Raw genomic sequence first — 27,804 nt, forward strand, 5'->3', positions numbered from 1 at the left:
GTAGCTGCTACCGTGTGGCTGGTCAGTGGTGCTTCAAGTTTGTTTAGTGATCTTTAAAAAGAGGAAAAGAGAGGAGAAAAAAAGAAGGGAAGGGGGGGGTGAATCTCTGGAGACCTCACAGAGGTGAGTGTATCAAGTTGCAAAGTAGATGGAAATACTAAAATCCACAATTGACCATTTAGACTTCTCTCTGTGGTTTCAGTCTTTACGGGATCAATTTTCCATTTAAAAAGAGTGGAAGAGGTTAAACAATTTATAAAAGTCTAGCAAAGCGTTTGCTCTTAGGATAGCTGGGTGCTTGCTTATCCTCTCTCTGCCTTTCACTTTCTCTAACTTGTGTCGGACGGGGCCAGGGTTTATTGTTTTAGGCTTTTCTGAACATGCACCAGTATTTACACTGGATTGAAAGCATTTGCTTCCAATGAAAATCTTGTCTTAGATTACAGCCCAGCAGTGTAATTTCCCTCCCAGATGGGAGTAAAGTAGCAGTATTTGCCTAAAAACAGTAGGAAGAACAAACTGTGCATTAAGCCAAGGCTGTTTTTGGCTTGAGCTAATGATGTAACAGAAACCTTTTATTTGGGATAGGTCACCGCTAGGGATTGAAGGAGGTGATCTGGCTCGCGCTTGAAAGGTTTCTCCGCTGTATCTACATAAGTCTTCACTTAAAAAATCCTGTTCCTAATGCTTCTGCTTTCATACAGCAGAAATAAACAGGAAAGGTTCTGGGGAGTGTTATAGGTGGAATGCAGAAAGCTTTTCCTCCCCTAATGGAGGATATAATTCAGGTGCCCCGGAGGCATGCTTTCAGGAATTCTCTTGCCCGAGGTAATGGGAAGCTAAGGCTGCTTGAAGGCCTTGATTATCTATTGATGCACAAAGCTGGAAAAAAAAAGTCATCTCCCTTAGATTATAGTAGATATTTCCATAAATTATCAATGAGTCCTCCACCCATCAGGCACGAGGCGATGCCTGCTAAATTAATCTGAAGGGGGTTTGAAATGAGGAGAAGAGTATATTTAAAAAAAACCACGGGGTCGGGGGGAGAGGGTGGGTGGACGATGGCAGGGAGGTGGTGAAAGGCAGTGTCATTAGGTTAGAAGCTTTTCATTTTTAATCAATGAATGCGTAATACTTTTCTTTCCCTTGTTTGCCTCTCGCAGACAGAAAGTGGATTAGCCCATGGAATTCTAAATGCTGTTGAGTTGTTTCTTTTGCTCATGTTTCTTTTATGAAATATTATTTTATATGGTGAGTTGCTTCTCTGTATAAAAGCCCTTTTTTACATACTGGGCTTTCAAAGAATTTGTCGGATATCTGATTTCTTCATAAAAAATCTTGTTTGCTTTTGTAACTACCTAAGGTTACCATTTGATTAAAGACACAGGCCAAGTCATAAGGACAATTATAAATTTGCCACGGTCAGTAAGGTACTAAAAATATAACACTAATCATAACTTAAAAAAAAAAAAAATTGTGCTGAAAGCTGTGTAACAAATCATAATTTTGACACTCTACGTTTTTGGTTTTTTTTTTAATTTATGTATTTGGTTTTTTATTCCTAACAGAGATAGTTTTGATTCAGCCCAATTCAGATGATTTTCTTGATCATTCTTGCCTAGGGGTGTAAAAAACACTTGCCTAATAACATCACAGCTCCATGTTGCTACAAATACAGAAGCCAGTTCAATCCACATACAGAGAATTCAAAGACCGATTTGTTATGTGGACTTGTTTATAAACTGTTCTCAGCATTTGAAACAAAAATTGCATGCAAACTGGCTGGGCACTGCAACTTTTGTTTTCCTTTGACCGCTAGCCTGCCAGTCCAGACCCAAGCTGGCTGCTATGCAGTTATGTCCTCCTGTAGATATGTTGCTAATGTGATGAGAACTGCCTGAGACCTTCTCTGCATTAAGGAAATTCATTCTGGATCAGTTGTTGTTTAAAGGGAGCAGATACCTATTTACGGATATGGCACACTGGCACAAAGCAGGGTGTTCATTCCTACGGTGTATGTCAAATTGGTACCCACTTATCCCAGTATGAATTTCTTTCGGCTGAGGCTGGGAAGTGGGGAGGCCAATTAGCTATCCACCTTCCATCAAAAAGTCAGGGGAAGTTGGACATCTATAAAAGACTTAATACATGCAATGCCCCAATCCTTTGGTTATTTCTGAATTTGGAGAGAGAATACGGTGTTGCAAGAGAGATACACTCACCTTGCTCTTCACATGCCAGAGCAGGATGGGGCACCCAGCTTCACACACATCATGGGGATGGGACACTATTGATACTTTCCTAATTGCCATCTCAGCCAAAGTAGCTGGCTGGGCTGAATTTTTGGGAAGTTACCTAGTGTGAAGAAAAGCTACCATTTCCAGCTTTGCAAGCAGGATGCTTGCAATTATTATTTTTTTTTAATTATTATTATTTTTTTTTTTTTAAAGCACTTTCTGTTTTGGGTTACAGTGGCAGAAATGGTCACACATTCCTTCAGGATAAACCAGAATGGGGCTGACACAGTCCTGAGACCCTCCCTCTCCCCATGTCTCTTTCCCCCCCATCCCCTCAACCTTTGGTGAATTACGATGTTAAAGAATTTATACCTCATTTAAATATTCATGCAGTTTATACCCAAAGCCAGGCTTCGGCTGAAGTATATAAAGGTAGCATAAGTCAAAATTTGATTCACTATATTTACAGGTGACGGCTTGGACAACAGTGTAGCTTCCCCCAGCACAGGTGATGATGATGATCCAGATAAGGACAAAAAGCGACATAAAAAGCGTGGCATCTTTCCCAAAGTAGCCACAAATATCATGAGGGCATGGCTGTTCCAGCATCTAACAGTAAGTGAACTCTAGATCACATATGCAAAATAAAACATGGAAAATGTCATAGTTGTAGTAGTCATAGAAAGCAAAAAGTACGTATGATGTTGCTGACAGGCAGCTCAGGGAACTTTGCTGAGCAGAGTTGTTGTTGTTGCCTCATTTGCTAGATGCCAGGGGAAGAGCACAGAGTGTATGTTTTTATGGTTTTGGGGGGTGGGTTGTGTGTGTTGGTTTTAGATTTACTTTCAAGTTGCAGTTGTTAACAGGACGTCACCACAAAGTGTGACTAAGCTTATACTAATAACCTCGGAGACCTGTCCTGCCCCGCTACTCGCACAGCTGCAGCTCCCCTTAGCTGACGTGGGAATCGCTGCTTCGGAGCAGAGAACAGCGCTCAGCCCGTGGTTCTGTGCTCTGGAGAACTGCGGAAAATAACTGGGGAGATTAAAAACAAAGCAAAAAGCAAACAAAGACCTTATTCAGATGTTTGTCAGAGATCATGAGAAGCTTCATGATGAAAGGTCTGAATGTATCTGGTTTAATAGCAAAGTACAATTTTTTTTCTTTGAGATGTTCTCATTCCCAGAGTGTAAGTTACCCCTGTATTTAACATTACGAAGGGGTGGGGGGATGCGCAGCTATTTCTGTTGTCACAGCTACCTGTGTTTTTTTTTTATTCCTGGGATTAGAAATCAAAACTCTGGACAGGTGTGTGGGGTTAAGCTGGATGCTGGAGCTTCTTTGAAGGGTTTATATTGTGTACCACGCTTTTATGATGTTAGCATTTAGAACAGTGTTGTTAATGCCATTCTTTTATGTCAGACTGTGGAGATCTGTCACTGTGTTTCATCCATTGTGGGCACGTGGGCCTCTGGCCTTGGGTTGTCTGTCTGTGCTTTTCTATGCCAGGAGGATTAAGGGCCAGGCGAGGGCTACCGGGGGTCTGCGGGCAGTAGTGAAGAACAGCTCTAGCCTCTAATCCCAGCGGTTGACTCTCTCTCCTGCCTGTAGTTAGGGTCAGGGTGAAACCAGAAGCCAGCCAGCTTCCCCAGCCCCGGTGGGAGCCCTGCCAATGGTATACTCATAAACTGGAGGAAGCGCTCACGCACATCACCCCTTCATCCCCTGCTGAGCCAAAGAAACCAGATATCTGCCGTGACTCTTGTCAGCACGGGGATCAGGCTGGGAATCCTGCCCCGTGCAGCCCGGGATTGCTATGAATGAACCTTCGTACTGGAGCACTCCTCCTCCGAGGCTGGAGACAGCCTCGGGTATCTCCAAGTTAATCTCTCCCTCTGGCAGGCTCTATGTCAGCTGTGCCCCAGCTTTGCCAGCTACTTAGCCCTGTCCCTGGTGTGTTTGGCACATGGCTCCCAAAGGCTGAGGTCCCGTTTGGTTTTGGTGGCTTCCTGGTTCTAGGTTTCCTTGCCCAAGAAGAGCTGACAGCCTGTGTGTCTCTGCAGGTAGATTTGAGGTTAAGGACATCTGCCTCCAAAACGGTCCAGGGGTGCTGTGCTGGCAGTGATGCTCACACCAGCCTGATGCCACTGGTTTAGGTTCTGGATTAAGGAGATGCCCTGGAAACTGTGCAGTCAGGACAAGACACACCAGGGGACACTGAGAAACTGCTTGTCAGTCCCCAGAGTTCCCAGTTGAGGAATTACAGATTAAGTAGGATGTGTTACTATTATTAATAATATTAGTGTTTTTTCCTCAGAGTGGCCTGTTGCTGTGCTTGTGCTAGTAAATTAAACATCACCCAGGCCTGGGCACAGGAATGTGATGGTCTATCCTGTTAAGTTGCTTGAGCAGTCCTTAGCATGCTCTTAGCCTGGACCAGCTACCACCCTCTAAACCCATTCCTGAGAGCACGGCAGAAGAGAACAGGGGTGACTCCCAAAAAACCTCATGGCAGGACCCCTGTGGTGAAGATTTAGCTACATGGGCTTGACTTGGCCCTGCATCTGGCTTCACACACAGTCTCAGGACTAGAGAATGGACCCTGTCACTGTTGCATCTAGATTAGGTACAGGGTGCAAATGGCTTTTCACTCTTACGCTGTGCGGTAATGGTGTGCGAAAGAGAAAATGAGAGTGCCTGTGGAGCTTGCTGCAGAGCTGCCTCTGAGAAACGTGAACTGGGTATCTGCTTGTAAGGTGGCCTCTTCTTCTGAAGGCTGAAATGCAGAAAGGACCCTCCCAAGACCTATGCAATGAAGCTGCTGTATTTTCTACCTTGCAGCACTGACTTAACACTTGCTTTGAAAATCCACCACCACCTGTGCAGATCCAGCCCAGCCAGGTGAATTGTGCAGATTTATTGCAGGGCAGCTTTCTCTTCTGGCAGCATCAGGGTAGCTCCAGACTTGTCTGATCAGTTCAGTAAAGCAGAATTGGTTTATTCAGTCCAGCCTTCTCCAGCTAGGACCTTGGGACTGGCTCTAGGTGGAGTCATGGACAGTTTCCCCAAATTAAAATATCTGGACAACATGTAGGCTCTTCCAAATAGTGTTTCAGTTGAGAGTGTGTTTCCTGGAGTGAGAAGGCACCAGAGAACTCATACATCCAGAAGAGCAGTGGGTCTTGTGTGTGGATGAAGACGTCCTCCAGGCAAGCACATTGGTAACATGGGAAGAATCAACCCAACAGCTAGTGCAAGAGCAGTAGAACATGTTGAGCAAGCTGCTTGGGGTGCTGTCCTCTCTGCAAAAACACCCAGGCCCAAATCATGGCTACAATCAGAGCTGAGGGGTACTGGGGTGAGAGACTGAAGGAATTAAGACTCCAGTTCATTTTTGAGGGTGCCTGGTCCTCATGACTGCTCTTATGACCCTACACACGGGCACCATAGTGTCCCTGGCTGGGCTCCTTGCTGCAGAAGGGAGGCCATCAGCTGAGGAAGCTAGAGATCCCATATAATTTATTTGTTATTTGTGAACTTGGTCTTCCTTAGGGTGGACACAAGGTCCTCCCCGAAGCAGGAGGTGAGGAGAGATAGATAGTTAGTGCTGTTCAGGCAGGGAACACATCAGGACAGGCGATACCTCCCTTTTGGCCCCAGTGCTTAACCCGCCTTCACTTTCCCATCCGGAAAATGGCAGGGAAGAAACGAAGAGCGATTAAGCGCGAAATCCAGCATCCCCTTGACTGCTGGTGCTTCCTAATTGGGGTGTTAGTTGGAAGCCCTCTTTTTCAAAGACAATTTTTTTCCCTCACAATTGTAATATTAATACACATCAGTGGCATGGAATTAAACAAAATAGACAGTAATTTCTGTGTCTGTCATACTAATGATTAATGGTTGGAAAGATTTAAAATAAACGTTGGACTAATAATCTTTTAAAAGTGTATAGGCTGGTTTAATTCCTTCTATGCAGTTATTCCATCTCCAAAAGTATAAAGTCTTCCTCTGTGTACTGACTTCATTTCCTATGGTTTGTCCCTTAGTTCTCATTTCTCACTTAGGAGTACATTCTTTTTTTCTTTATTGAAGAAAAAAGAAAATCAAATGTAAGGCCGTAACCTCTCCAGTTGTTGAAGCATTTGGGCAATAGTTCCCACTCAGTGTCAGGCTGCAGCCCCCCCTATTATTTTGACTGATGTGCAGAACTGAGTTGACATATGCCCAAAGGGTAGGCAAGCGCTGTCCTCTGCGGATGCAAGCAGTATGCTCTGAAACACTTCAGGGGATAAATTCATCCAAATTGCCTTTTTTTTTCTTTTTTCTTCCCCTTGGAATAATAACAACAACTACAAAAATCAGCTAAAACAATAGCAAAAACAGTGATCGGACTTACACACGGGACTTTGCAGTATTAATTGTTAACTATTTGCTGTTCTGACTTAATTTGGATTAAATCTCTGGGTTGGAAAAGCTGCCCCGGTTGGCCATTAGTTAGATGTGGAGCTTGTTGAAATTTTTGATGGTAGGTTATGACAGCGGCCTGTAAATTTTGAGGTTTGTGAAATCTGTTCTTAGCACTTTACTAGAAATTTGAAGCGAAAGGCATGTCCTGTTACTCTTTGGAAAAAACACAAATAAAGAAGGCTACTAATAGTTTTGTGAAGAGGTGAGGACATCCCCAAAGTACAAAAGTGGAACCAAAAACGAGGGGAGGTTTGTGGCATCAGATGAACATCAAATGCCATGGCAGGGTCTCGAGGAGGGATTGAGGCAAACCAGCCTGGTGCTGGAGCTGGGCACCAGAAAGTTGCCCTAAGGATAATTTCTGGGTGTGCCACAACCCAACAACAGTTTACAGGCCTTCTCTTTTGTTGTTATTACTGTTATTATTACAGTTATTATTATTTTTGCTCCTTGGATCACTTAACATGCAGGGATCATATCTCACCACCGTTTTTCAAGCAGATCTCCTCACTGTAACATATACCCTCAGCAGGGGTTGCAAAATAAGGGAAAAGCTTCGAGGAAGGAAAAAAGAATCTTGCCTACAACCAGATCTCTGTAAACTTAATTGTGGCAATAGGATTAGTTTCTGCTTCAACCCATACTATGCTTTTGTCCAAGCAGCGGTACCTTTGGTTCAAAACTAGAAGAAGGGAGTTTGGGGGGGTGTGTCTTTTCAAGTGTTTCATTTCTGGGAATTCTCTGCATCCTTTAAATCCAGCTGAATTTAAAATGTTAGGATTCAAACCTCATTTTGGGGATTATACGATGTAATTGGTTTGTTATATGATGAGTATTTGATGATCTTCACGTTCATCATCTAATCAGACAAAAAACCCCATAAAATTATAATCCCAAAAGATGTTTAATAACAATTTAAACTATTGAAGGCTTTATTTAAGCACATTAGGGGATTATAAACTTCTTTTTTTTTTTTTTTTAATGGTGCCAAGAGGTAGATTCAAGGACTTCAAACACCTTTTAAAAAACAAATTACCATGATTTTTAAAAATGAGTGGGCCAAGGGTTTCTTTCATGTAAATCCCATAATTTAATCATTATTTTTAACTGCTTCTAAAACAATTTCCTTAGGAAGTTAAATCTTACCAAAACGAGAGGCTGAACAGAAAGTAAAAGACGTAGCTGAAACATGTTGACATTGCTGTAAAAGTGAATTTTTTTCCTATTATGTATGTGGATTTTGAATCTATTTTGATTACTTTATTCCATTCTATTAAACAAGAAAACTTATAATAAGCAATATGCAGTCAATTTAGCAAAGCTGCTATTTGTATAAAAGAATGTTTGGAGATAGATATTTAAAGGAGGGACATTATATCAGGATCTAGCAGAGAAAAATAGCCCCCATTGCTTTGAGGATGTCGTTCTGATAGAAAAATACTACTACGCTGCTTAATTCTCTAAGTTTTGTTCACTTATGAATATTTTACAGGCTAGCAACTTTATAAGGCTAAAGCAAGTAGTTTTCAGATCTTTTATCCCTCTGTTGTTACGAGATATTTCCTTGGGAGGAGGAGTGTGGGGTTAATTTGGCTGCATGCCTGTACTCCAAGCGGGATGCTTGTTCGGTTTTAGAAAAAGGGGTATAGCAAGAGAGCAGATGAGTACAAAATTAGGCTGCTGAAAACATACAAAGGGTACATAATTGGCTAAAGCCAGCGAGGATTTCCTTTGCTCTACTCTCGAGAGGGTTTGGAGTCAGTGAAACAAAACAATCACCCCTGAAAGTCCAACTTATAGTGAGTCTGCATCCTGCACCAACTGATCCTTGCTCTGCAAAATGCCAGAGGGCTCCTGGAGCTCATCTGTGTAACAAGGCTCATATTTCCATATATTTGACTCAGAATGGAGCGGGGAGGGGGGCGTCCCCCTCTTCATCCCGCATACGCAAGTCTCCTCTTTCACTTGATTTCGTCGTGGGCAAAGCTGTAAAAAACTTTCTTCCACATGTGCAAGACTTCTTAGTGCCAGCTGTCCCGAATTCCTGTGCAAAGACAGGCGCTTTTAACTTGCCCTCGATCACCCATGTACCACCATTCCCTCGGCTGGGAAGGTGGGAGCTAGGGATTCTCCTGCTCTTGGCAATGGGAGGATTAGTCGGGGCAGTGAGCAAAAGCATCCATGGCAGGTTGGTGCAAGTAACCCACGATAAGGGTCCTCAGCTCCCTTCTGCTGGTGGAGGTGCTGTGGCAGTCGTCTTCAACAGGAGCAAGAAAATGGGAAATGTTATTACGGGAGAAGATAATTATTCTGAGGCTCTGTCAGAATTGAATTGAGAGCTCCAGAAAGGAGGACAAACAGGATTTAGGTAACTCGGTTTGAATTAACTTCTTAACCCTTCAGCCCTCCCAGAGTTTGATGGAGGACACTGACTATCAAAACCTTCTGCATTTTCTTTAATCTTCCTCAAATTTGTTGCTTTGACCTGCTCTTCAGCCTCCAAGGGTTGGTCCATTTTCTAACATGGGTGAGTGTTGCCATTTTTAAAGAAAGCTGTTGTGTTTTGGGGAATACCCTTGGCAATGCTGCTGTTGGTCTGATTTCATGATTTCTTGGAAAGCTCATGTCTCACATACTGAGATCTTATGCTGTCCTATAGATTATTTAAGTTACCAGCTCTGGGCTATGCTACAAACCTTTCGTTTTGGACCAGAAGGGAAAAATATAGGGTGCTTTAGTGAACTGGTTCAAGGAAACTGGATTCCTTTTATAGGCTGTTCTCTTGTTCTGCAGATTGACGTGGTTACAACGTCTGTTTCTTCAGATCTGTGATTCAGTCTCATTTCCGATGAAGACAACCATTGTGTTGTCTTGAACTATGTGGTGCAAAGCATCTCATCCCAAGCTTCTCACAGGTCTCAGGAATAATAGTGATCCAGGGAGGTATTTTGGTTGAGATCAGAAGGCAGCCAATAGCCTGGGCGAGATTTTAGAGCGAGTGTCTATTCCCAAAGGGCTATCTTATCTTTCCCCCATTTTCCACTATGGAGGCACTGTTGTACCAATGTGGAAGCCACCAGCACATTAAAGAATTTGAATTATTTGGAAGCTGCTGAAACACATTAGTATTTACACACCAGAAGAATTTCACATCTGAGTAGAAGCAAGGGAATACTGAAAAGTTGAAACATGATAAACATTAATTCATATGTTAAATTACACTTGCTCTGCTGTACTAGAACTCCTTTTGTTTGCATAAATATTCTGGGAAATGAGTTTACCAGCAAGAATGTTTGCAGTAATAAGATTTTTTTTAAGTCAACAGTAGATTCTTGGCTTTTTTTCTCCACCCTCTCCTTTCTTTTTACATTTGCAGCTGTGATATTTTGCATGTGCAACTTCATCTTTTGAAATGAGCCTGCTCCAGTCAAGGCTCAGAAATGTGTTACATGACGTACTGTCTTTCTGCAGTCAAAGCAGGCATCCGAAATTCAAGTATCACGTTTTGAAGGGGGAGAGGAGGAGGGAAAAGTCTGACCACCAATTTGTAAATCTGGAAGTATCCACAGAAACATTTTGGCAAATAAATTGCAATACTAAGTAAACCAAAGGCAGCAGCAGTATCTTGGCAAGCAGTGGGTGAGCAGGAAATGAGGATATATTCATGGGCTCAGTTGTTCATTATTAGTTGTTTGTTTAGCTTGTCCTCCAACACAGTTGCTACAAAAGGGCCTATGTTGATTCTCAGATATGCTTATGTATATAAGTGCCAGTGTTAATTTTTTATTGGCAATCTCCTAACTCTTGAAGGAGTTTCACGGTGCACTAATGTAAGCTTGTGAGTGACTTAATCAGATCAGGTGAAGTGCCAAAATATGAGGCACCAAACCAGTTGGGCGCATATCTGATGAGATGTGTTAATCTGCGGTGTAAGATAAGCTGCCTTTCAAACAGGGTCACATTTGGAAGTGGTACACCAAGTTATCTAAGATGCATTCCCTTGTTCTGGCGCAGAGTATCCTACATCTGCGTGCATGAACTTAACCCTTGTCTGAATGAACCGCAGCAACGTATTGAAGTGAATTTAGCCTGTTTGTTGCTCCAGGAGAGGTGAGAGAAGTGAGGGGATTTTTTTTACCCATTTAAAAAGTTTTATTTTATGCATATGCCTTCAGCTTTTTTTTTTTTTTCTCATTGCGTGAGTTCAAGAAACCTTATTTCCTAATATTAACTAGATAGGTTTGCTGTCTTGCCATCAAAATCACCCACAGAAAAGTTTTCCTGTGGAAGGGAGTTTTTTTATTGATGGGAAGTTGGGAATTTCCATGGACAATGCCATCCTTTCCCCCAAAGTGCTCAGCTGAACATCCATGTTTCAATATATGAGCAAACATATTGATCAGACTCATCTTTGAACTTCCATTTCCTCACCCTGTAAGCTGCAGCAATGCTAAATATATATGTAGAGAGAAGGTAAGTAGGCAGAAAAGAGTTTAAGTTAATATGTAGTTATCTAATTTACCTTGCCTTTTGCATCATTGCCTGATTTAGACCCATAGTATTTAGTAGAGTACTCGTTTCACTTCAGTGCTGGGCCATCATTTTAATCAAGCGAGCTCTAGGAGCCTTACCACTGCATCTTCTGCTTTATGAACCAGAAACTTCCACCCAGAAAACACTTCTCAGACTTTAGGTAGAACATGAATATTCCTTTCTTGGCTACTGGTTGACCTTTTCTAATCCAACCTGTACAGCATGAGACATTTTGGAAATATGTTTAAAAACAAAAAATAAACAAAATAAAACAAAAAAAAACCCAGCAAGAAGTCACCAACTCGTTCTCCCTATGATGCTCTGTATTAGTGATGCAAAAAGTGAGATGGTCACATTGGTGGCACTAAATGTCACTGTAGTCACAGTAGTAAAACCAATGGTCTGTTCATGATATAAATATGTTTTCCATGGACTTTCTTTGAACTCAGAGGAGGAATGGTGGGACTCTGCCTGAGATGGCCTGCACTATTCATTACCTAAAGTCAGCTTTGAAGTGAAACTCTTCTTCCTAGACCACCTTTCTTCATGTCAGCCAGAGCTTTTGAGGTACTTAGTAATATTTTTGGGAAGGTAAATGCCATGTTAGATGAATCTGACTAATTATTAGATTTCTTGGAAGAATTCTGCTTATTTGCCATGGATTTTGTGCTGATCCAGGAGTTGCACTGTGCTTGTGTGGGAATGGCAAAGAGGATAAACCCTGATTTCATTGTTGAAACACAAGTGTGGGTCCATCAGTGCAGCAGGTTGTAAACCCCGGACCATTATAAGCTACACTTGGGGACAGAATAATTTTGAAACTGGTAATAACCCGAATCTTAAGATTCTTATAAATAAAATGCAATTTTAGTAATGTTTTCATAAACAGCAGTAATAACAGCATTTTAGTAAACAGTGGCATTAGTTGCATCAAAATTGCACCACATTGGCTTTTAAATTACTCCACCTGTCTGTATGAATGGGATTTTCAATGTTGAGGCACACAGACAGCTGCTGCTAATGTTTTGCTGGGGTTTTTTTTCTCTCTGTGCAGATAATGCTGGCAAATCTATGGCCATCAAGGCTTGGTGTCTGATGTAAAACAGTACCTGACCTACTGGCTCTGGTGCTACAAAAGGAGCAGCTTTAATTACTAATGGCCGTGTTTTAGTTTTGTACTTGTTGATGTAAAAAATGTCATCTTAGAGCGGCATAACCTCTGGTTCACTTCCACTGGCGATGGTACACTGGCTGCAATTATTTTCAAAATAATTTGTGTTCCTCGGTGGCAGCTTGAAATCCTGCCTTGTTAGCACTCAGATAATTAGCAGGGGTCTGGGCCTCCAGGTCCCTCTGCCCCCGAGTCCCACCGGCTCCCCTGCGCCTCGATGGGCCATGCCAGGATGAAATAGGAATCGCACGTACAAATCCCGCTTGATTTATTTGTAGGAGTGTCCTTCCCTTGCATTAGGTGGGTGTAATACCCAGGAATTCGCGGGCCAAATTCTGCCCTGGATTGTTTTTCCCCATTAAACCCCATTAAACATGGAGGGGTTATGTGGAGACAAAGTCAGAGCATGATGCCTTGTCTCGCCGGTTATTAATGAGTGGATGGCGTGTCGGCTAATAAAGCTGATGTGCCGCCTGGTGCCGTTTCACCGGGTCGAGTTTGGTTGGGATGATCCCGTTACCAGCCTGGCACTGGGCTTTTAAAGGGTTAAAGGCGATAATGGTGCCATTAAAAATCCAGCTTGCCAATGAGCTATTTTGTGCGAATGGTATAAATATAAGATACACTTGTCTGGCTCATTTGCAAGCATTCTTTCTGACTTCTTTCGCACAACTGGTGTTTTTGTGTTTAATTTAACAAGAAATGAGTAGTAAATGAAAGCTGCTGCCTGAAATCCCACTGTGAGCGTGTTTTGCACTTGGCTCCCCAGTGAAAAGGCAATTTGTGAAATTATGTGATAGAGTAATTAGATGAAACCAGGGCTTCTGATTGTTGCCATGCTTATGTGGTAAAGGTTTGCTAGAGGATTTAAAAAAAGAGAAGAAAAAACAACAACAACATGGATTATTACCCTGGCAAGTTGGCTCAAAGCTTCTTCATTTATTTGTAAACAGAATATTTAGTGACCGCATAGGAAGTAGCTGTAATCACCAGCTCGTAAAGAAACCACAGCAGAGCTTTTGGATTTTTACAGAGTGCTCATGTAAAATTTAAGCTGGGAGGCAGAATCCCTGTTAATGTAATTAGGATCTAATTTACCACCCTTTGCACACAGATGTAATAATGTCTAGATATTTATTCTATCTTTAAGCACATTACATATACCTCAGTGCAGCAGTTACTGAACAGAAACAGGTGTGAGCACTTTCCGGATTCATTTTTACACCGTAAACACACAGCGATTTAAGGGGAAATATTTACCAAAAAAAAATGAGGGGAGAGAATGTCTGCAAATGAGGCAGTAATGGACAGTTGCCCTTTATGTACTGATGGATTTCTCAATGGTTAAGTAAATTAAAGCAAATGCTAGAAAAATCAATAGGCTTGCAGAGTCTTGGTTGTGCCTCATAGACTTCAGGACAGAATGACAGATGTGGTGCATATGACCCATTTAAGTATTAATGCTTGGGAAATTGCCTCTGCGTGCAAGGTTATAGGCCTAGAAATATTGTTATATTAAATTACAGACAATAATATTTTTAAGTATATATGGAATTTATACGTTTCAGTTTAGTTGTTCTTCAGCGTTACACTCGTCCTGGAAGATTAGTTGCGTAGTTGTTTCTCTGGAACGGTAAATCAGGTTTAAAAATGTTCAAGCAGTGAATTGTCTTTCCAGGGCTGCCGCGGCCCGGTGAGCGTGTTGCGTGCTATGGGGTTACAGCGAACGTGTTAAATAAGCGTCATGTGGTGACTGTATTCACTAGCAAATGTAGCATATAAGCGAGTCTAAATTAAATATCATTAAAAGGCAGCTTTCTAAATGGTGAGGGGGCTTGCGTGATACATAGGTTCACTGTTAAATCGGGTTATTCTGTATGACTAAACACAAAGTAAAATACGAAGTGCGTGGTTGAGATGAGCTAAGTAAGGTAACCACTACGCCAAATTTTCCTCTCCATCTTCTGCACGCACCGTGATTGGAAGGGGTGACTTGCATGGGCGGGATGAGTAAAAACTGACCCCGTGCAGAAATTCTCCCAAAATAGAGACATCGTGATTAATCCAACCAGGCAGATGAGCTCTACATGAGGTAGTGATTGCCACCTCTGATTTCTGTCGTTTCTCACCATGCTTTCACCAAGGCAATGGGAGGAGCAGACCAAGTGTCCCTTCGTGGCATCTCTGGCAGGACAGTGAAAATAGCTGGGCCCCCTGATTTTGGTGTTGGTGGGAAGGCAGAGCAGCTGTTTGCTGTTGGTGACAGCCCGGTGTACCTTGCCAGTTATCCTGACTTCACCCCAAACGTGTCTGTTTCTGTGAAGGGAGCAGCGGATGCAATTTATATACAACTACTGTGTTTAATATTAAAAGGGAGCTTTAGACTTTCACAATAACATACCTATTCCTTGCTGACACCCTTGCATGGAAAGTGTAACCGTACCCATTTCAAGCAAAAGATTTTTATGTTTTACTGCCGTTTGTGCAACAGATTTTCCTTTCCCTTTCCCTTTCCCTTCCCCTTCCCCTTCCCCTTCCCCTTCCCCTTTCCTTTCCCTTTCCCTTTCCCCTTCCCCTTTTCTTTCCCCTTTCTCTTCCCCTTTCCCTTCCCCTTTCCCTTCCCCTTTCCCTTCCCCTTTCCCTTTCCCTTTCCCTTCCCCTTTCCCTTCCCCTTTCCTTTCCCCTTTCCCTTCCCCTTTCCCTTCCCCTTTCCCTTCCCCTTTCCCTTCCCCTTTCCCTTCCCCTTTTCCTTCCCCTTTTCCTTTTTCCCTTTTCTCCTTTTCCTTTTTTCTTTTCCCCTTTTCCCCTTCTCCCCTTTCCCCTTCTTCCCTTTCCCTTTTCCCCTTTCCCCTTTTCCTTTTCCTCTTCTAATTTTTTCCCCTTTTCCCCTTTTTCTTTTCTCCCCTTTTCCTTTTCTCCCCTTTTCCTTTTCTCCCCTTTTCCTTTTCTCCCCTTTCCCCCTTTCTTCCTTTCTCCCTTTCTCCCTCTTTTCCATTCTCCCTTTTCCTTTTTCTTTCTTTTTCCTTTTTTCCTTTTTCCTTTCCCTTTCCTTTGTTTCTTGATTATCTCTGATATTTGAGGTTTGGGTACTGCTATCTCCTTTCCGACACCCCGCTTCCTGGCTTTTCTCCTTCCTTTTCCCTAAAGCACGAAAACTCACTGGGGAATAAAGCGAAGCATCTCCACGGGATATAAGGGCTGCACACCACTACTGGGAGTGCTGGCAAAACGATGACATTGCAGAAGGGCAGATTATTACTTTTGGGCCCATTGAGGATGTATTTGTGTATTTAGACTAGATGAGAGCGACTGGTGCTGAAGGCTGTCAGGCCAGGGCTGAGTGATGACAGACCCTTGTCATTTGCCTGCATCCAGCTGCATTGCTATGGTGACAATACGCGGTGATGAAAGTTGCCGCTAAGGGTCGGACAGCATCCTCCATGGTTGCCGTAGCCGGCAGCATCTTTTTGGCAGCATGTTCAAGCTGCTGATGGCCCTCGGTGTCAGAGCTGCACCAAATCTCTAATGACAGAAACTCCATGCAGGTTTTAGGGTATACGGGGAAATTGCTCCTGGTGCCATTACAAGCCTCAGCAACTTCCTGCGTCGGCGACAAAAATTGTCTTTACCTGTTGTAGTCATTTTTATGTGCCTCATGGTGGCTTTTCTTGATTTATTTTGTGTGGCACACAAGCTAGGATATATTGTGTTTTTACAGCCTGGCGCTTACCTGCGTGGTGGCATGGGACGGCCATGGTCGTCCTCCTGCCACACGTAAAGCAAACATATTAATCAGAGTTTAGGCGATGACCGCTTTTGTTAAATATACGTGTGAGGGGCCCCGGTGAACAGGCTCTTTTGTTCCCAGCCAAACCAGAAGGGATCAAAGGTCAGCGGGAACCCAGAAGCCATCAGTCAGGGCGAGTTTTGCTGGATCCCAGGGCTGTCAGCTCCGTAGTCACCCCTGGCAACCTGGGCGACCGCCCGCTCGCCTTCCCCCACCGCCTGGCGCAGGAGTGGAGCATCCGCTCTCCCAGTCACTGTAAAAAGATGCTGACATAAAGTCGGAATTTGAAATGCAGCTCGAGCATCGCCGTGCACCTCTTTGTTATCCAAGTCATTTGAGAGCGAGATTAGGAAAAAAAGGTGTGTTGACTTTGTAGCAATCAGTTTGCAGCATTCATCTTTAGGATGCATTTTAGGGCTGCAAACTCGTTTTTGGTTTAGCGGCAAATGGCAACTTGGAAAGAAGCAGCTATATGCTGCTGAAACACGCTCCCACACTTTTGAATATAAAAGTTTGCTTTTTAAAAAACTTCTGGTATGGCATTTATTTCCTTGGAGCTGATCGATTTAGTTTTTTCCCTCCTCCCTGTGATGTTAAAGTACATTTGGCAGTAATCAGCTTATCCTTATTAGAAGCCGTGGTAAAAGGCATAGTTGCTGAGTCAATTCACTCAGTTTACTTCCCCTATTGAGCCTTAATGTGTCCCAGTCCCCACCCCTTACAGTGAAAACATCATCAATTATAGGGCTGACAGGAGCCTGGGACTCGGTCTAAGTTGCTCCTTGGGGTTATTCATCTTGCACCAAAAAAACTGGCACTCAGCAACATTCATCACTTCTCTCTACCTAAAATGATTGAGTAAATGGTGGGGTGAATTATCAGAGGGGGAAGAAAAGGGGGGAAAAACGAGTTTGAATATGTCGGAGGCAATTTGAGGCTCGTATGGCAGGAGAAATAGAGCCATCAGCTGACGTGCAGGCTTCCCACTGCAGTTTGGTGTTGCTGCTGAAGCTGGAGGGAGGCTCAGTGAGTATATCCTCCAGCCAGACGCCTTATGGTGCTGCTTCTTGTGGCCTGACCTGCAAGAGCTTTTCTATTTTGGCACCCGTGCTGGAAAAGCAGCTTCTAGCACTGGAAAAGCAGCTACAGCACCGGTGCTGCGGAGGTGTGCTGGGTGCCCGAGCTGCTGTCGGCTCCTTAGGGTGAAATATTTGTCACACGCTACTCAGTTTGCTCCAGGTTGCTCCCACAATGTGTCATATTTGTTCCAAACACTCTGAATCCCCTCTGGTGGGAAATGTTTCAATGCAGGATCTTCGTTCTTAAATGTGCCATGGCAAACCTTTCCTCCAAAGCCTCCAGAAATACAGAAGCACAGAATAAAATGTGTTTTGTTGCCATCACCTCCTCTCCCAACAAAACAAAGCAAAAAAGCCTGGCTAGCTGAGCAAATCCAAACATCAAAACCTCAAACTTTGGGATTATTAAAATTTTCAGAGTTATCTCAGGAGTAAAAAAAAAAAAAGACCTTGCTTCCCTTTGCCTCAAAATCTAATGCAGTCACAATAAGGCAGGAGAAATTCTCTTAGCCCTACACCTGGCTTGTTTTCCCACCCGGTGCTGCGGTTAGATGGTTGTCTAAATAAACAGAGATTAGGTGGAGGGCTTTATCTCAAAGCTGGCGCTGGTTATCACACCACTTCCTCCCACTCCCTCCCTCTGATTGTGAGTTGTATAAGAAGACTTAGCAAGCATAACTTACAGCCGATAACCTTTGAATGTTAGTTCAAGGAAGCTGCGCCATAGTAACAAAAAAAAAAAGTCCTGAGAGCTCCATCACAGCCTATTCGAACAAGCAGTAATTTGACCATAAAGCTAATTTAAAAGAAAAAATACTTGGTAAGGTTTTTTGCTCCAAGAGCCTCATTTGAATTTGGCCTGATCAATAATTTTAAGATTTGAACAGTAGGAAAAGATGCCAGGAATGAGCTTGTGTTTGTTCTTCAAATGATCTCTCTACTGGGGCTCTTATTTTTAACTTGCTTTAACAAAGGGAAGCTGTAATGTTTCATTTGGACAAATTGCTCCAGCCCTGCAGCTGGAAGTTGAATTGATCTTGATGCAGCCCTGGAAGAAGCCACTGTTGACATTTGCGTTTGATGGTAAATGATATATATATATACCCAAGGATGGGACATAAAAAGAGGCTGCCAGGTGATAGGTGGCCGATGGCTCTCCGTACAAGCAAACAAGCAAACTCCTCGTGGTTCTGCATGGGCATGAGATCAAAATACATCTTTTCCAAGCATATCTCCGAGTGCTGATGGGTGACATGCAACATGCGAAGAGGAAGAGAAAGGTCCTTCCACAAAAGAAAAAAAACCCAGAAACACTACAACCGGGGAGAGGAAGGAGGGGGAAGGCGTCCACGCGCTACCGCGAGGCAATGTCATCACGATGTTGGGAAGTCAACTCACAGCGAGCGGGTGAGCGCGGGCATCTCTGCCCTTGTCGTTCGCATTACCGCCGTGCCACGCGCCCAGTTACACAATGCGTAAAGGCGAGGGTTATTTCTAGGACAGATAATTGAACATTAATACTCGTTGACATTGTCGTAGGAATGATATGTCAAGCTGACAGGGCCTATGTGCTTACATCTGCTGATTGGCTGCAGACGAAGGGGACGTTTGGCAGATCAGACCCGGGGCCTCGCCGCCGCCGAGTAAGGGATGATACAGCCATTAATCATGAGCTGCCATCTTGGGCTGCTTTCCCAAAAACAGTGGTCGAGTCCCTGCTTTTGAGGGTGGAAGGTGTAGTTTGCAAAACTACATGGACCCACCTATGCGCACACACACCGCTGTGTGCGTGAAGATGTATATTTGTGTATAGAATGTATTAAACAAGAGCATCCTTAATGATGCGTATGCATGAGCGCCACCATTGTCTGAAACAAACGTTTTCAGTCTACTAACGTAAAAATGAAGTGCAGTAGATGAGAAGTTCTTCAGAAGGACTGAGAGCGTGATCAAGTTTGATGAGGTGTTTCCAATTACCTCTATCACAGGAATTAACTAACATAAAAACAGTAGCAGAATTAGTTGGATTTTGTTGGGTTTTTGGTTTTGTGGGGGTTTTTTAACATCTTTTATTGTGCCTCTCTTCTTCTGGATGTCAACAGACCTTTCAAGGCAGCTTTCTGTTGGTAAAGTAGTTACATTGCGATCATTCTTGTCCCCTCTCAGCCAAAATCCCACAAACAGTACCTTTCAATATAATTTTATAACAAGTCTTCAGATCTAATGCCTTTGTCATGATGTTTCTACAGCCAGACTTTGCTGCACAAGTAACTGTTCAGAGGAACGAGAAGCAGATGGAAAACAATTACAGGGGCCTCTGACATCGGAGTCAGTTCTACTTTCTTAAAATAGGGCTAAACATCATGTTTGTAATGTCTTGCATATAGTTTGGCTCTGCATAAAATGCTATAAAATAGGGCCCTTGAGAACATCCATTATCACATTTTGGTTAACATCACAGATTTTAAAAATCCCAGTTGCATTGAAGCCATGAAATAAAGCTTTCATCTGTAGAGATCTAGTTTCTCTTTGTTATTAAAATAAATGAAGCCATTAAACAAAATATATGCATATAATAGTCAAGTTCATCATTTCATATCATCAAAATGATGTGACTTTTTTTTTTAAATTGGAGCAGTCAGACAGGTTCATGTATAGAACAAGATCAAATGTGCCCGGTCTCTCTTTCTTACTCTATGACTTGTTAGTGGTGACATTTTTTTGGTCTTTAGCTACTTTCATTTAGGTCTTTCTAAAAGAAACGTGGAATTTTGTTCAGAAAGGAGGGAGAAGCAGAGAGGGGGATTTTGAGCTTGGTATCGAGAAAATTAGTTGATTGTGTGTTGCTATCCTCGCGAATTATTAACGGCCATCACATCATAAATGTGCTGAAAGTGACATGGCATCTCAGTGCTTTTGCTGCCAAATATGTTGATTGTTATGGTAGTGTCTATGGAGATATCTGCACGTGTGTAGTGCTTGATGTGCTTGGTCCTTGAAGGAGACCAGGCAGGAGAAGATGGAGGGGATGCTTAGGCTGGGGTTGGGGTCTTTTGTGAATTTTTGAAGATCCCCTTCCAAAAACCCCTGTCCTGATCTCATCCTTCCATCCATCATAGAAGATGCCCACTGAGGGTCTTGCCTTACAAAGATGAGGACACATCCTTTTGGCAACCCCAGGCCTTGGTCGAGTTCACTGCAGCTCATCACCATATCCAGAGTTACCCAGGCTCAAACGAGTTTGCTATTTCAGGGTTTGTGCCCCCAGCATCAGCCAACACCAAATCCTGGGAAGTGCCTCGCTCCATTAAAATTCCCACTGCAATGCAAAGTTCAGTCCTCCCAACCCTCTGTGAGGGAAGGTGCAGTTTCATCTTTAGAGGTTTTTGAAAGCCAGAGAAAACTGATGGAGAGCTGCATTGACTTTGAGGGGGAAAAGGTTATTTTTTATGTGGGAGGCTTCTTGGGCCAAGCAGGTTGACAAGAGGGAAGAGCCACATCTTGGAGACCATCCAAGCCTTTTTAATGAGGTTTTTATAAGAACAGGAGTCAATATGTGGTGAACTAGTGGGCAAATCCATGTTAATTTAGAGTTAAATCTGGAGATTTGGGGGAGAATCGGGTCATGCTTTTTGGCAGCTCTCAAGAGGTCTAAATCACCCTGTTTTTAGTGCATGTCATTGCACATGTAAATATCATTCTTAAATTCATTAGCATTATCAGTCAGGTTTATTTGCTAAGTAAGGTAAATAATTAATTAAGGTAGTTTTTTTTCTTTTGAAGACTTCTTAGTTCATCTGTCGAAGTTAAATTTGAACCCAGCCTGGTCAGAAAGTCTGTATTTCTGCACAGGTCCTCATCCTGTCGCCAGTCAAAGAGATTTCACACACTAAATGGGTGTAGATAAATGAATTCTCTAATCAGAAAACAGCATTGCTTAGTCAAGTTTACTGAGTTAAAACTTGGCTGTGTTATTATGGTGGATGCACTCACTCCTCCACAACAATTATTCATACATGCAGCCTTACTGAACTTGGGCTATTTTAGCATAAGGGAACTCATTAGAGCTAAGGAATGAAGGAGGTAATTTATGAGGGACTCTTATTTTAAAGGTAAAAATAATAGAAAGTGAACTTATTTGGGATGTAAAAGCTAGGATGAATAAAATGAGAGTGCCTGAAATAGCTTTCAGGGTGTTGGGAAGTGAAGCCCAGTTCTAGCCCAGGTAAATTGCATTTGAATTTCAACCTCAGATCTCTATGTGCTCCTATTTGGCAGATGTTGAATTGATAATGCCTGTGTGTTAAAGAATTCTGATTGTTTCTTTTGCCACCTTCACAGCTTATGAAAATGCAAGTAGACCTGCCTAATGAATATTAATAAGAGTGATGGCTGGATAACATATAAACCCGTGGCTCTTTGGAGCTTGGATGGGGTTAGTCGGAGGATTGTTGTGGCTGGGAATTTACATGCTTTTTAAGAATAAACTTCCCGAATGCTTTTATATTCTCTTTAAAAGCTGATGTTTGTTAACAGTGGCATGCTCACGCATGCATAGGGGTTTTTTTCTATTTCGTTCTCTACATACATAGTGAGATTATTACTAGAGATGAGATCTCCTTGTTTTCTTAAAACAAGTCAATTCATTAGACGAGGAGAGAAAGTAACCCCGTCTCCTAGATTTTCCTAGGATTAATTACATCAATATCAATGGTTTATTTTATTTTCCTTGTGTATTTTTTGCTTTTCCCCACCCCCACCAGCAGTTGTTAGTGGGACAGGGAAACGACGCTGATGAATTCTGGATCTCCAAGTGGTCCTACAAGGCTTTAAAGTACATTTCATGCAGTTAGTTAATAGGGACAGCTTGTTAGGCACATCGAGGCAGACCTCACACATGGAAGTATAATAGCAGGGAGACAGCGTTCGTGGGGCAGCTGCAGGAAGGGGGAGCTCCGAGAACCCAGCTCTTCAACCTGAGCCACAGGAGCAGGGGCTGCTACCTCCTCAGAGCTCCCAGTGAAGCCAACGTGGTGTCGGGGCTCAGCAGTGACTTTGGCAACTTCCCCTGTTTTGCCAGTGCCATTCTCTCCCAGGCAATCCTCTCCAGAGCAATCCTCTCCAGACCTTAGTTTACTCACTCGTAAAAATCCCCATTACCAACCTCTGTGTCATAGGTCCCTCTTCTACCTCCACACCCCCCTCCTAAAGGCTGCTAATTATGAAAAAAACAAAACAACTAACAAAAACCAAGGTACCTTTTAAAATAAATTCCTGCTCAGGGGCAAACTTGAAAAGGAGGACTCAAGTGGTTCAAAACTCAAAAGTCAAACTGAATCAAAGACAAGTTTATTATTAAAAAATAAACCACTCTTGTCTCAACAGTAGGGACCTGTGCTTGAGTTGTGTGTAGCTGCCCCTGGTTGGGCTGTTTTGCAGAGTGATTGTCATTTTCTGGTGCTTGTAGATGATGCAGCAGTGAGACAGGGGGTTTCTACGTGTTCCAGATCTGGAGCTTCTCTTGAAAGGTTTCATGAAGACTCAGTGAGGAGGTTTTAATCAAAATTCAGTGATTAAGATGCCTCTGCATCATCATGGCTGCCCAATACGTAATAAGACTTACTCTGCATTTACTTTACAAGAAAACTTTTTTAAAAACTTGCAACCATGAGGAAAGCCTCAAACTTTGAAAAGAGAAACACTCACATCAACATAGCACATTTTATCTTTTGCAAAAGGCCTTTTCTTTCCCTTCCCTTGTCATGACAAAAAGGCTTAATTTTTTTTTTTTTTCCAATACAAGGGGAGAGGGAAGAGGGCGAGAGTCATTAAAATGCAGTTCTTTCAATTACGTCCCGTTATTTGTCATCTTTATTGCTTTTCTATAGTTTTCATTGCACCTTTAATAGTATGCCTGGTCAGAAAAGGTGAGCTGGAATGTGAACACACTTGGCTGCCGCCGCCGTCAGTGCCTACGAGCTGTGCTCAAATCTCCGTCCCTGTAGATTTTAATGTCCCTGCAGACTGCTGGCAGCCTGCTTCCAGCTGTGGCAGGCATGATGCAGTGAATTGCTTTTGAATGTTCTTTACTCAAATAGGCAGTAATTACAAGCTTAAAGAGGTTTAGTGGTCCAGTAAACTACATAATCACCCCTGAATTAGCCTGGGCTCATCAGTTGCAGTCCAGCAACCTCAAGACTGCTGTTTGTATGCAGGCTTTATCACATAGCAACCTGAGCAGCAGGTGTGGAACAGCAAGAATCCCCCATAAACACAACTGTCTACTGGGGACAATGATCTCTAATGAGATGAGGCTACAGCATCACTGTAATTTAAGTGGGAAAATTAACGCCAGAGAATGCGCACTACTTCCAAGAGTCTCTGCTTCTTCGAAGAATGGCAATGTTTTGCTGGCTTGTTTCTTTTTTCTTTTCCCTTCTCATTTTTTTTCTTCCCGGTTCTTCAAATGCATCTTTTTTTAATGAAGAACACATTGTGTTCTTGCTTATAAGTTGAGTGGGCTTTATTCTTTTACAAGGATATGTTGTGAATATTTAATGGTGGATGGGGCATCTGTTCAAGGACTTCCCATGCCAACGAAGCAGTGTTGCAAAATAGCAGCTTTATATTCTCATTTCCTTCCTCGGTGGTGCTTTGGTTTTGGGTTTTTTGTTTGTTTGTTTTTTATTTTGTAAGTAGAAAATGTTTGCATGTAAAAATGTAAAACGCCCCTCATCTTGGCATTGAAGACTGACACCTTGACGCGATGGTTGCCTCGAACTCTCTTCATGCAACTGCTTGGTCCCTCCATTAAAAAAAGGTGGCTGAGCTCTTGGGAGGAGACTTCCCAAATTCCTTAGTAGCTGCTCCCAAAGGTGCTATCACCCCAGGAAACCTGCCTAAAGCTTCTGCTCCGTCCTGAAGCTTGTAGGTAACATAAGGGACTAGGCTGAATACAGCAACCCTCCATCACCCTGGTCACTCCGGTGCGTAGAGTAGGGGAGCGTTTTTACCCCCTGCTTACAGAGGGAGCTCTGTAGAAAGCCTGAGAAAGAGAGCAGAAAGAACAAATAAAAGCTTTTGGCTTAGGTCTGTGAGATTACAACCACGGGCGCTGGTGTTTCCCAGCGATTGCGGAGTTAGTTCTGAGCCCACCTATTTAGAAAGTCACTTGAGGTAGATAAGAATGGTGACTTATTGCTGAGAATAGGCTTCTGGTTAGAAGATTTTTACCTGAGCTAATCTGTCTTAGGCCAGCTCTAAAAACAACAGGAGCGCTTTTGTGGAGTGATCAGGTAGTCAGGATTTCCTTTAACGTGTCGGGGACGGGGATTTTTTTACTCCTTCCCAAAAGCTGCACATCTAGGAAAGGCTGGGGTTCACCTTCCTGCCTTTCTGAGGCTGCCTGATAAAGACACCAGCTTAACTGAAAATCTGGGTTTCAAGAATGTGAATTTTAGCTGGAACACGGTTGGAAATTGGATAATGCATTTCCTCGCTTCCTTCAGTGTCACTTGCATGTAATATTTCATTGTTTTCAGCCATGTGCTGTGCTGAAGAGAGTTTTGCTGATCTTTTTGAATGCAATTTTTCTTTTAATTACACTGCCCTTGGTTATTTTTAGGCTGTGTTAGAGCCAAATACTACTACTAATAAAGAAAAACGGGTCAGAGGATGGGAAAGTACACCGCCCGTGTCGCATTAGCACGAATAATCTCGATGATAGAGCAAAAAACCACTTCTTAAGTATATTAAGAGAAGTTAACATGTGTGTGCAAGCACTGTGTGTGTTTCTGTATGCATATACATACAGGCACTAGAGGAATGTTTAACATGGGAAAAGCTCCGCTCAATTACCCGGGTATGGCGTGGGAGTGTCTGCATAGACTTGACTTAAGCTGAAAGCTGGTGGGAGCCAGAATAAGCTCCAAACACTGAGGTCTATCAGAGTGTCTCCAAAAGGAAATAGCAGAAGCACCATTGCTTGGACTAGCTAAAGCTCAACTGGAAAAGGCAGTGGGTAATAATATATGGTATGGAAGGAATAATATTGTAGCAGCCAGGGGATGGATTAGATGAGTTAAAAGGTTTTTCCATTTTCTGACTTCTGTAATATCCTGTGCAAGGGATGATCTGAACTTTTTTTCTTTAATGAGTGCTCACATTATGAATAATTTGATGGGGCCACCAGAGAAGTATTGGCAGTGCATCCTGAGCCATACCATGTCTCTCCATCAGCCTTGGAAAGGATATTTATGTTAGTGAGTGCCAAAACTTGTTCGCAGACAACTCTTGCAAGAAAATTATTTACAAAAGGGCAAATGGGAAAAAGAGAGAAGCACAGAACATTTTTTTTTCCCCAGCATAACTCCTTCATTAAAAATTGTCACTGTTGCCAGTGCCTCTTCTCTCCCTTATAAGCCCCTGCAAATAAAATGTCTCTTCCACCACCCTGCCTGCAAACCAGCCCAACCCCTGTTTAATCAGGTTGTGCTGTGAACACGCATTCAGATGTTAAAACTTCTGCGCTGTTGGCTCTGTATTTTACACCCTGTGTTTGCCTTAGGAGAGTCAGATTCTGCCTCCTTTCCTCACCTTTTATTTTTCAGCAGGGTTGCCAGAGCAGCCTGCAGAACCTTTTGTAAGGGAAGCGTCTCAGAGCCCCATCTCATAGGATTTGGCTGATGCAGAAGTTGAGCAGCAGCATATAGTTCTGCCGTGGCAATACAAGGATGCTTCATCTTGTCACCTTGCCTATTTTGATACATTTTTAACTTTACAAGACCGAACACGCCTGTTGATTTTGCGTTCATAGTTTGCAGTTCAATAACTCTGGCCGCAGCAGGATTTATTAACAGTAATGCTATGAAAAAGAAATCTTACTGTGGGGATATTAGACTATTATAGTAAGTTGAGGAAATATTTTCTTTTGAAAGAGGAAAAGGCTGGCTTTATCTGCAGCATGACCGTGTCATATGGACTGCGTTTTCTTGCTGCGCTGAAAAAGCAACGAGGAGTTTTAAATGCCAAAGCCAGCTCACACTTCAACAGCATTATCAGGCTGACTTAGTGCTCTCGGCCAAGGAAAAGACTGTGCAAACTTTGCACAGGCTTTTTTTCCTCTCAGCCTCATAGATGCATTTCTAATAAAACAACTTCCTTCTTGGTGTTTAGTGTTTCCTCCAACGTGCAAGCCGGTCCCGTGGGATAAACAGGATCGGGTTTGCAGCTTCCGAGTTGATTTTCCCCCCACAGCGCAGCTCTCCTCGACTTGGCAACTTTTTTACAGCCTCGCCTGAATATAAAGCAGGTCGCAGGGATGGTCTGTAAACCGATTCGCACAGCCTGCAAAATAAGCAACGAGGCTCGGCGCGTTCTCTTTATCGCTCCTTCTAAATACGCCGGTAGCCGATGAAAAAAGCAGGTTGAAATCTTGTGACTTTATGGATAGTGATCCAACCATTTTTTGGCTACTTCGCAAATTCAGGAACCCCTGTTATTCTTTTGGAGGCCAGCATGTGTGAGGATCCAGGACTTGACTGCTATAAATTCAAGCTCTGTTCTTAGACTACACCATGCACTGCTTTTGTAATGCAAATGGCAGGCACAAAGTGTCCCTTTGATAATGTGCAGTCAGGAGACAAAAAAAGCATTCACTGCAACAGTAAAACTAATTCATAAAGCTGAGAAACAATAGGAAAGCATTATGGATATTAAAAAAAAATCATTTATCGTATATCAACTTGATCACTAATGTAAACAGTTCAAACGCAAAGCAGGGGGAGGTAGGGGGAGGGGAGAGACCCAAACCACAGCGCTGCCACCTTAGCGAACCCGGGATAAGTTTGGGTAAAGCCAGGATTCAGAGCTCAGCATAAAACCAACGTGCAGTGTCACTGGAGGGCTGAACCTTGGGCTTTACTCTGATTACTGAGTTAGGTGTAGGCTTTGTTGCTCTTCAGAAGCAACAAAATCATAGTGTTGGAGGGGTTTGTCTTTTTATTTTGAGGTTAGAAAGCAGTTAATAGACACTCCTGAGGGCATACATTGGGGGTGAGGGGAGAAGGGGGTAGTTTCTCTCCATCACCTACCAGAGTTTAGCTCAAGGTCATCTCTCCTGGGTGCATTAGGCTGAGCTCAGGAGGAGGCAGAGGGCTGGAGGAAGGGGATAAAAGGACTTCCGAAATGGTTCTCCCGGTGCGGTCAGCCAAGCGACAGCGCTGCCGCGATAAGGGCGACGCTGGACGGTTGCCACGACATCCTTATAACGTAACGTCCGACTTTTTGCTCGGGGATGGCTCCTGCCTCCGTGCGGTGGTGGGGCTGGTTGGCGGTGTCAGTATCGAGGAGATTCGGTGCCATGAGGAATTAGTAATTTGGGGTGGGGGGGGGGGGGTGGTGAGAAGGGGTGGGTTTGCCTCTCTTTATCTCAGCAGTAAGATCTGGGTAGGATTATTTTCATGTATTTTTTCTGTCACCATTACAATGCACTGCTGCGGTGGGCAAGGCAGAGAGGGAGGGAGTGTTGTT

General features: G+C 43.1%; 1 protein-coding gene across 2 annotated transcripts in view; it reads left to right on the forward strand.

Moving 5' to 3' along the window:
- Positions 1 to 27,804, forward strand: part of MEIS1 (Meis homeobox 1) — a gene marked incomplete at its 3' end in the record, with an annotated part of 108,238 nt that overhangs the window by 53,914 nt on the left and 26,520 nt on the right. For both annotated transcript variants that reach the window (XM_080343090.1, XM_080343091.1), the window contains one exon: positions 2,707 to 2,852. In XM_080343090.1, coding sequence (XP_080199216.1) covers positions 2,707 to 2,852 — 146 coding nt within the window. The remainder of the gene's footprint in view (positions 1 to 2,706; positions 2,853 to 27,804) is intronic.

Source organism: Nesoenas mayeri (assembly GCF_963082525.1).
Source record: "Nesoenas mayeri genome assembly, chromosome: 3".
NCBI classification, from domain to species: Eukaryota; Metazoa; Chordata; class Aves; order Columbiformes; family Columbidae; genus Nesoenas; species Nesoenas mayeri.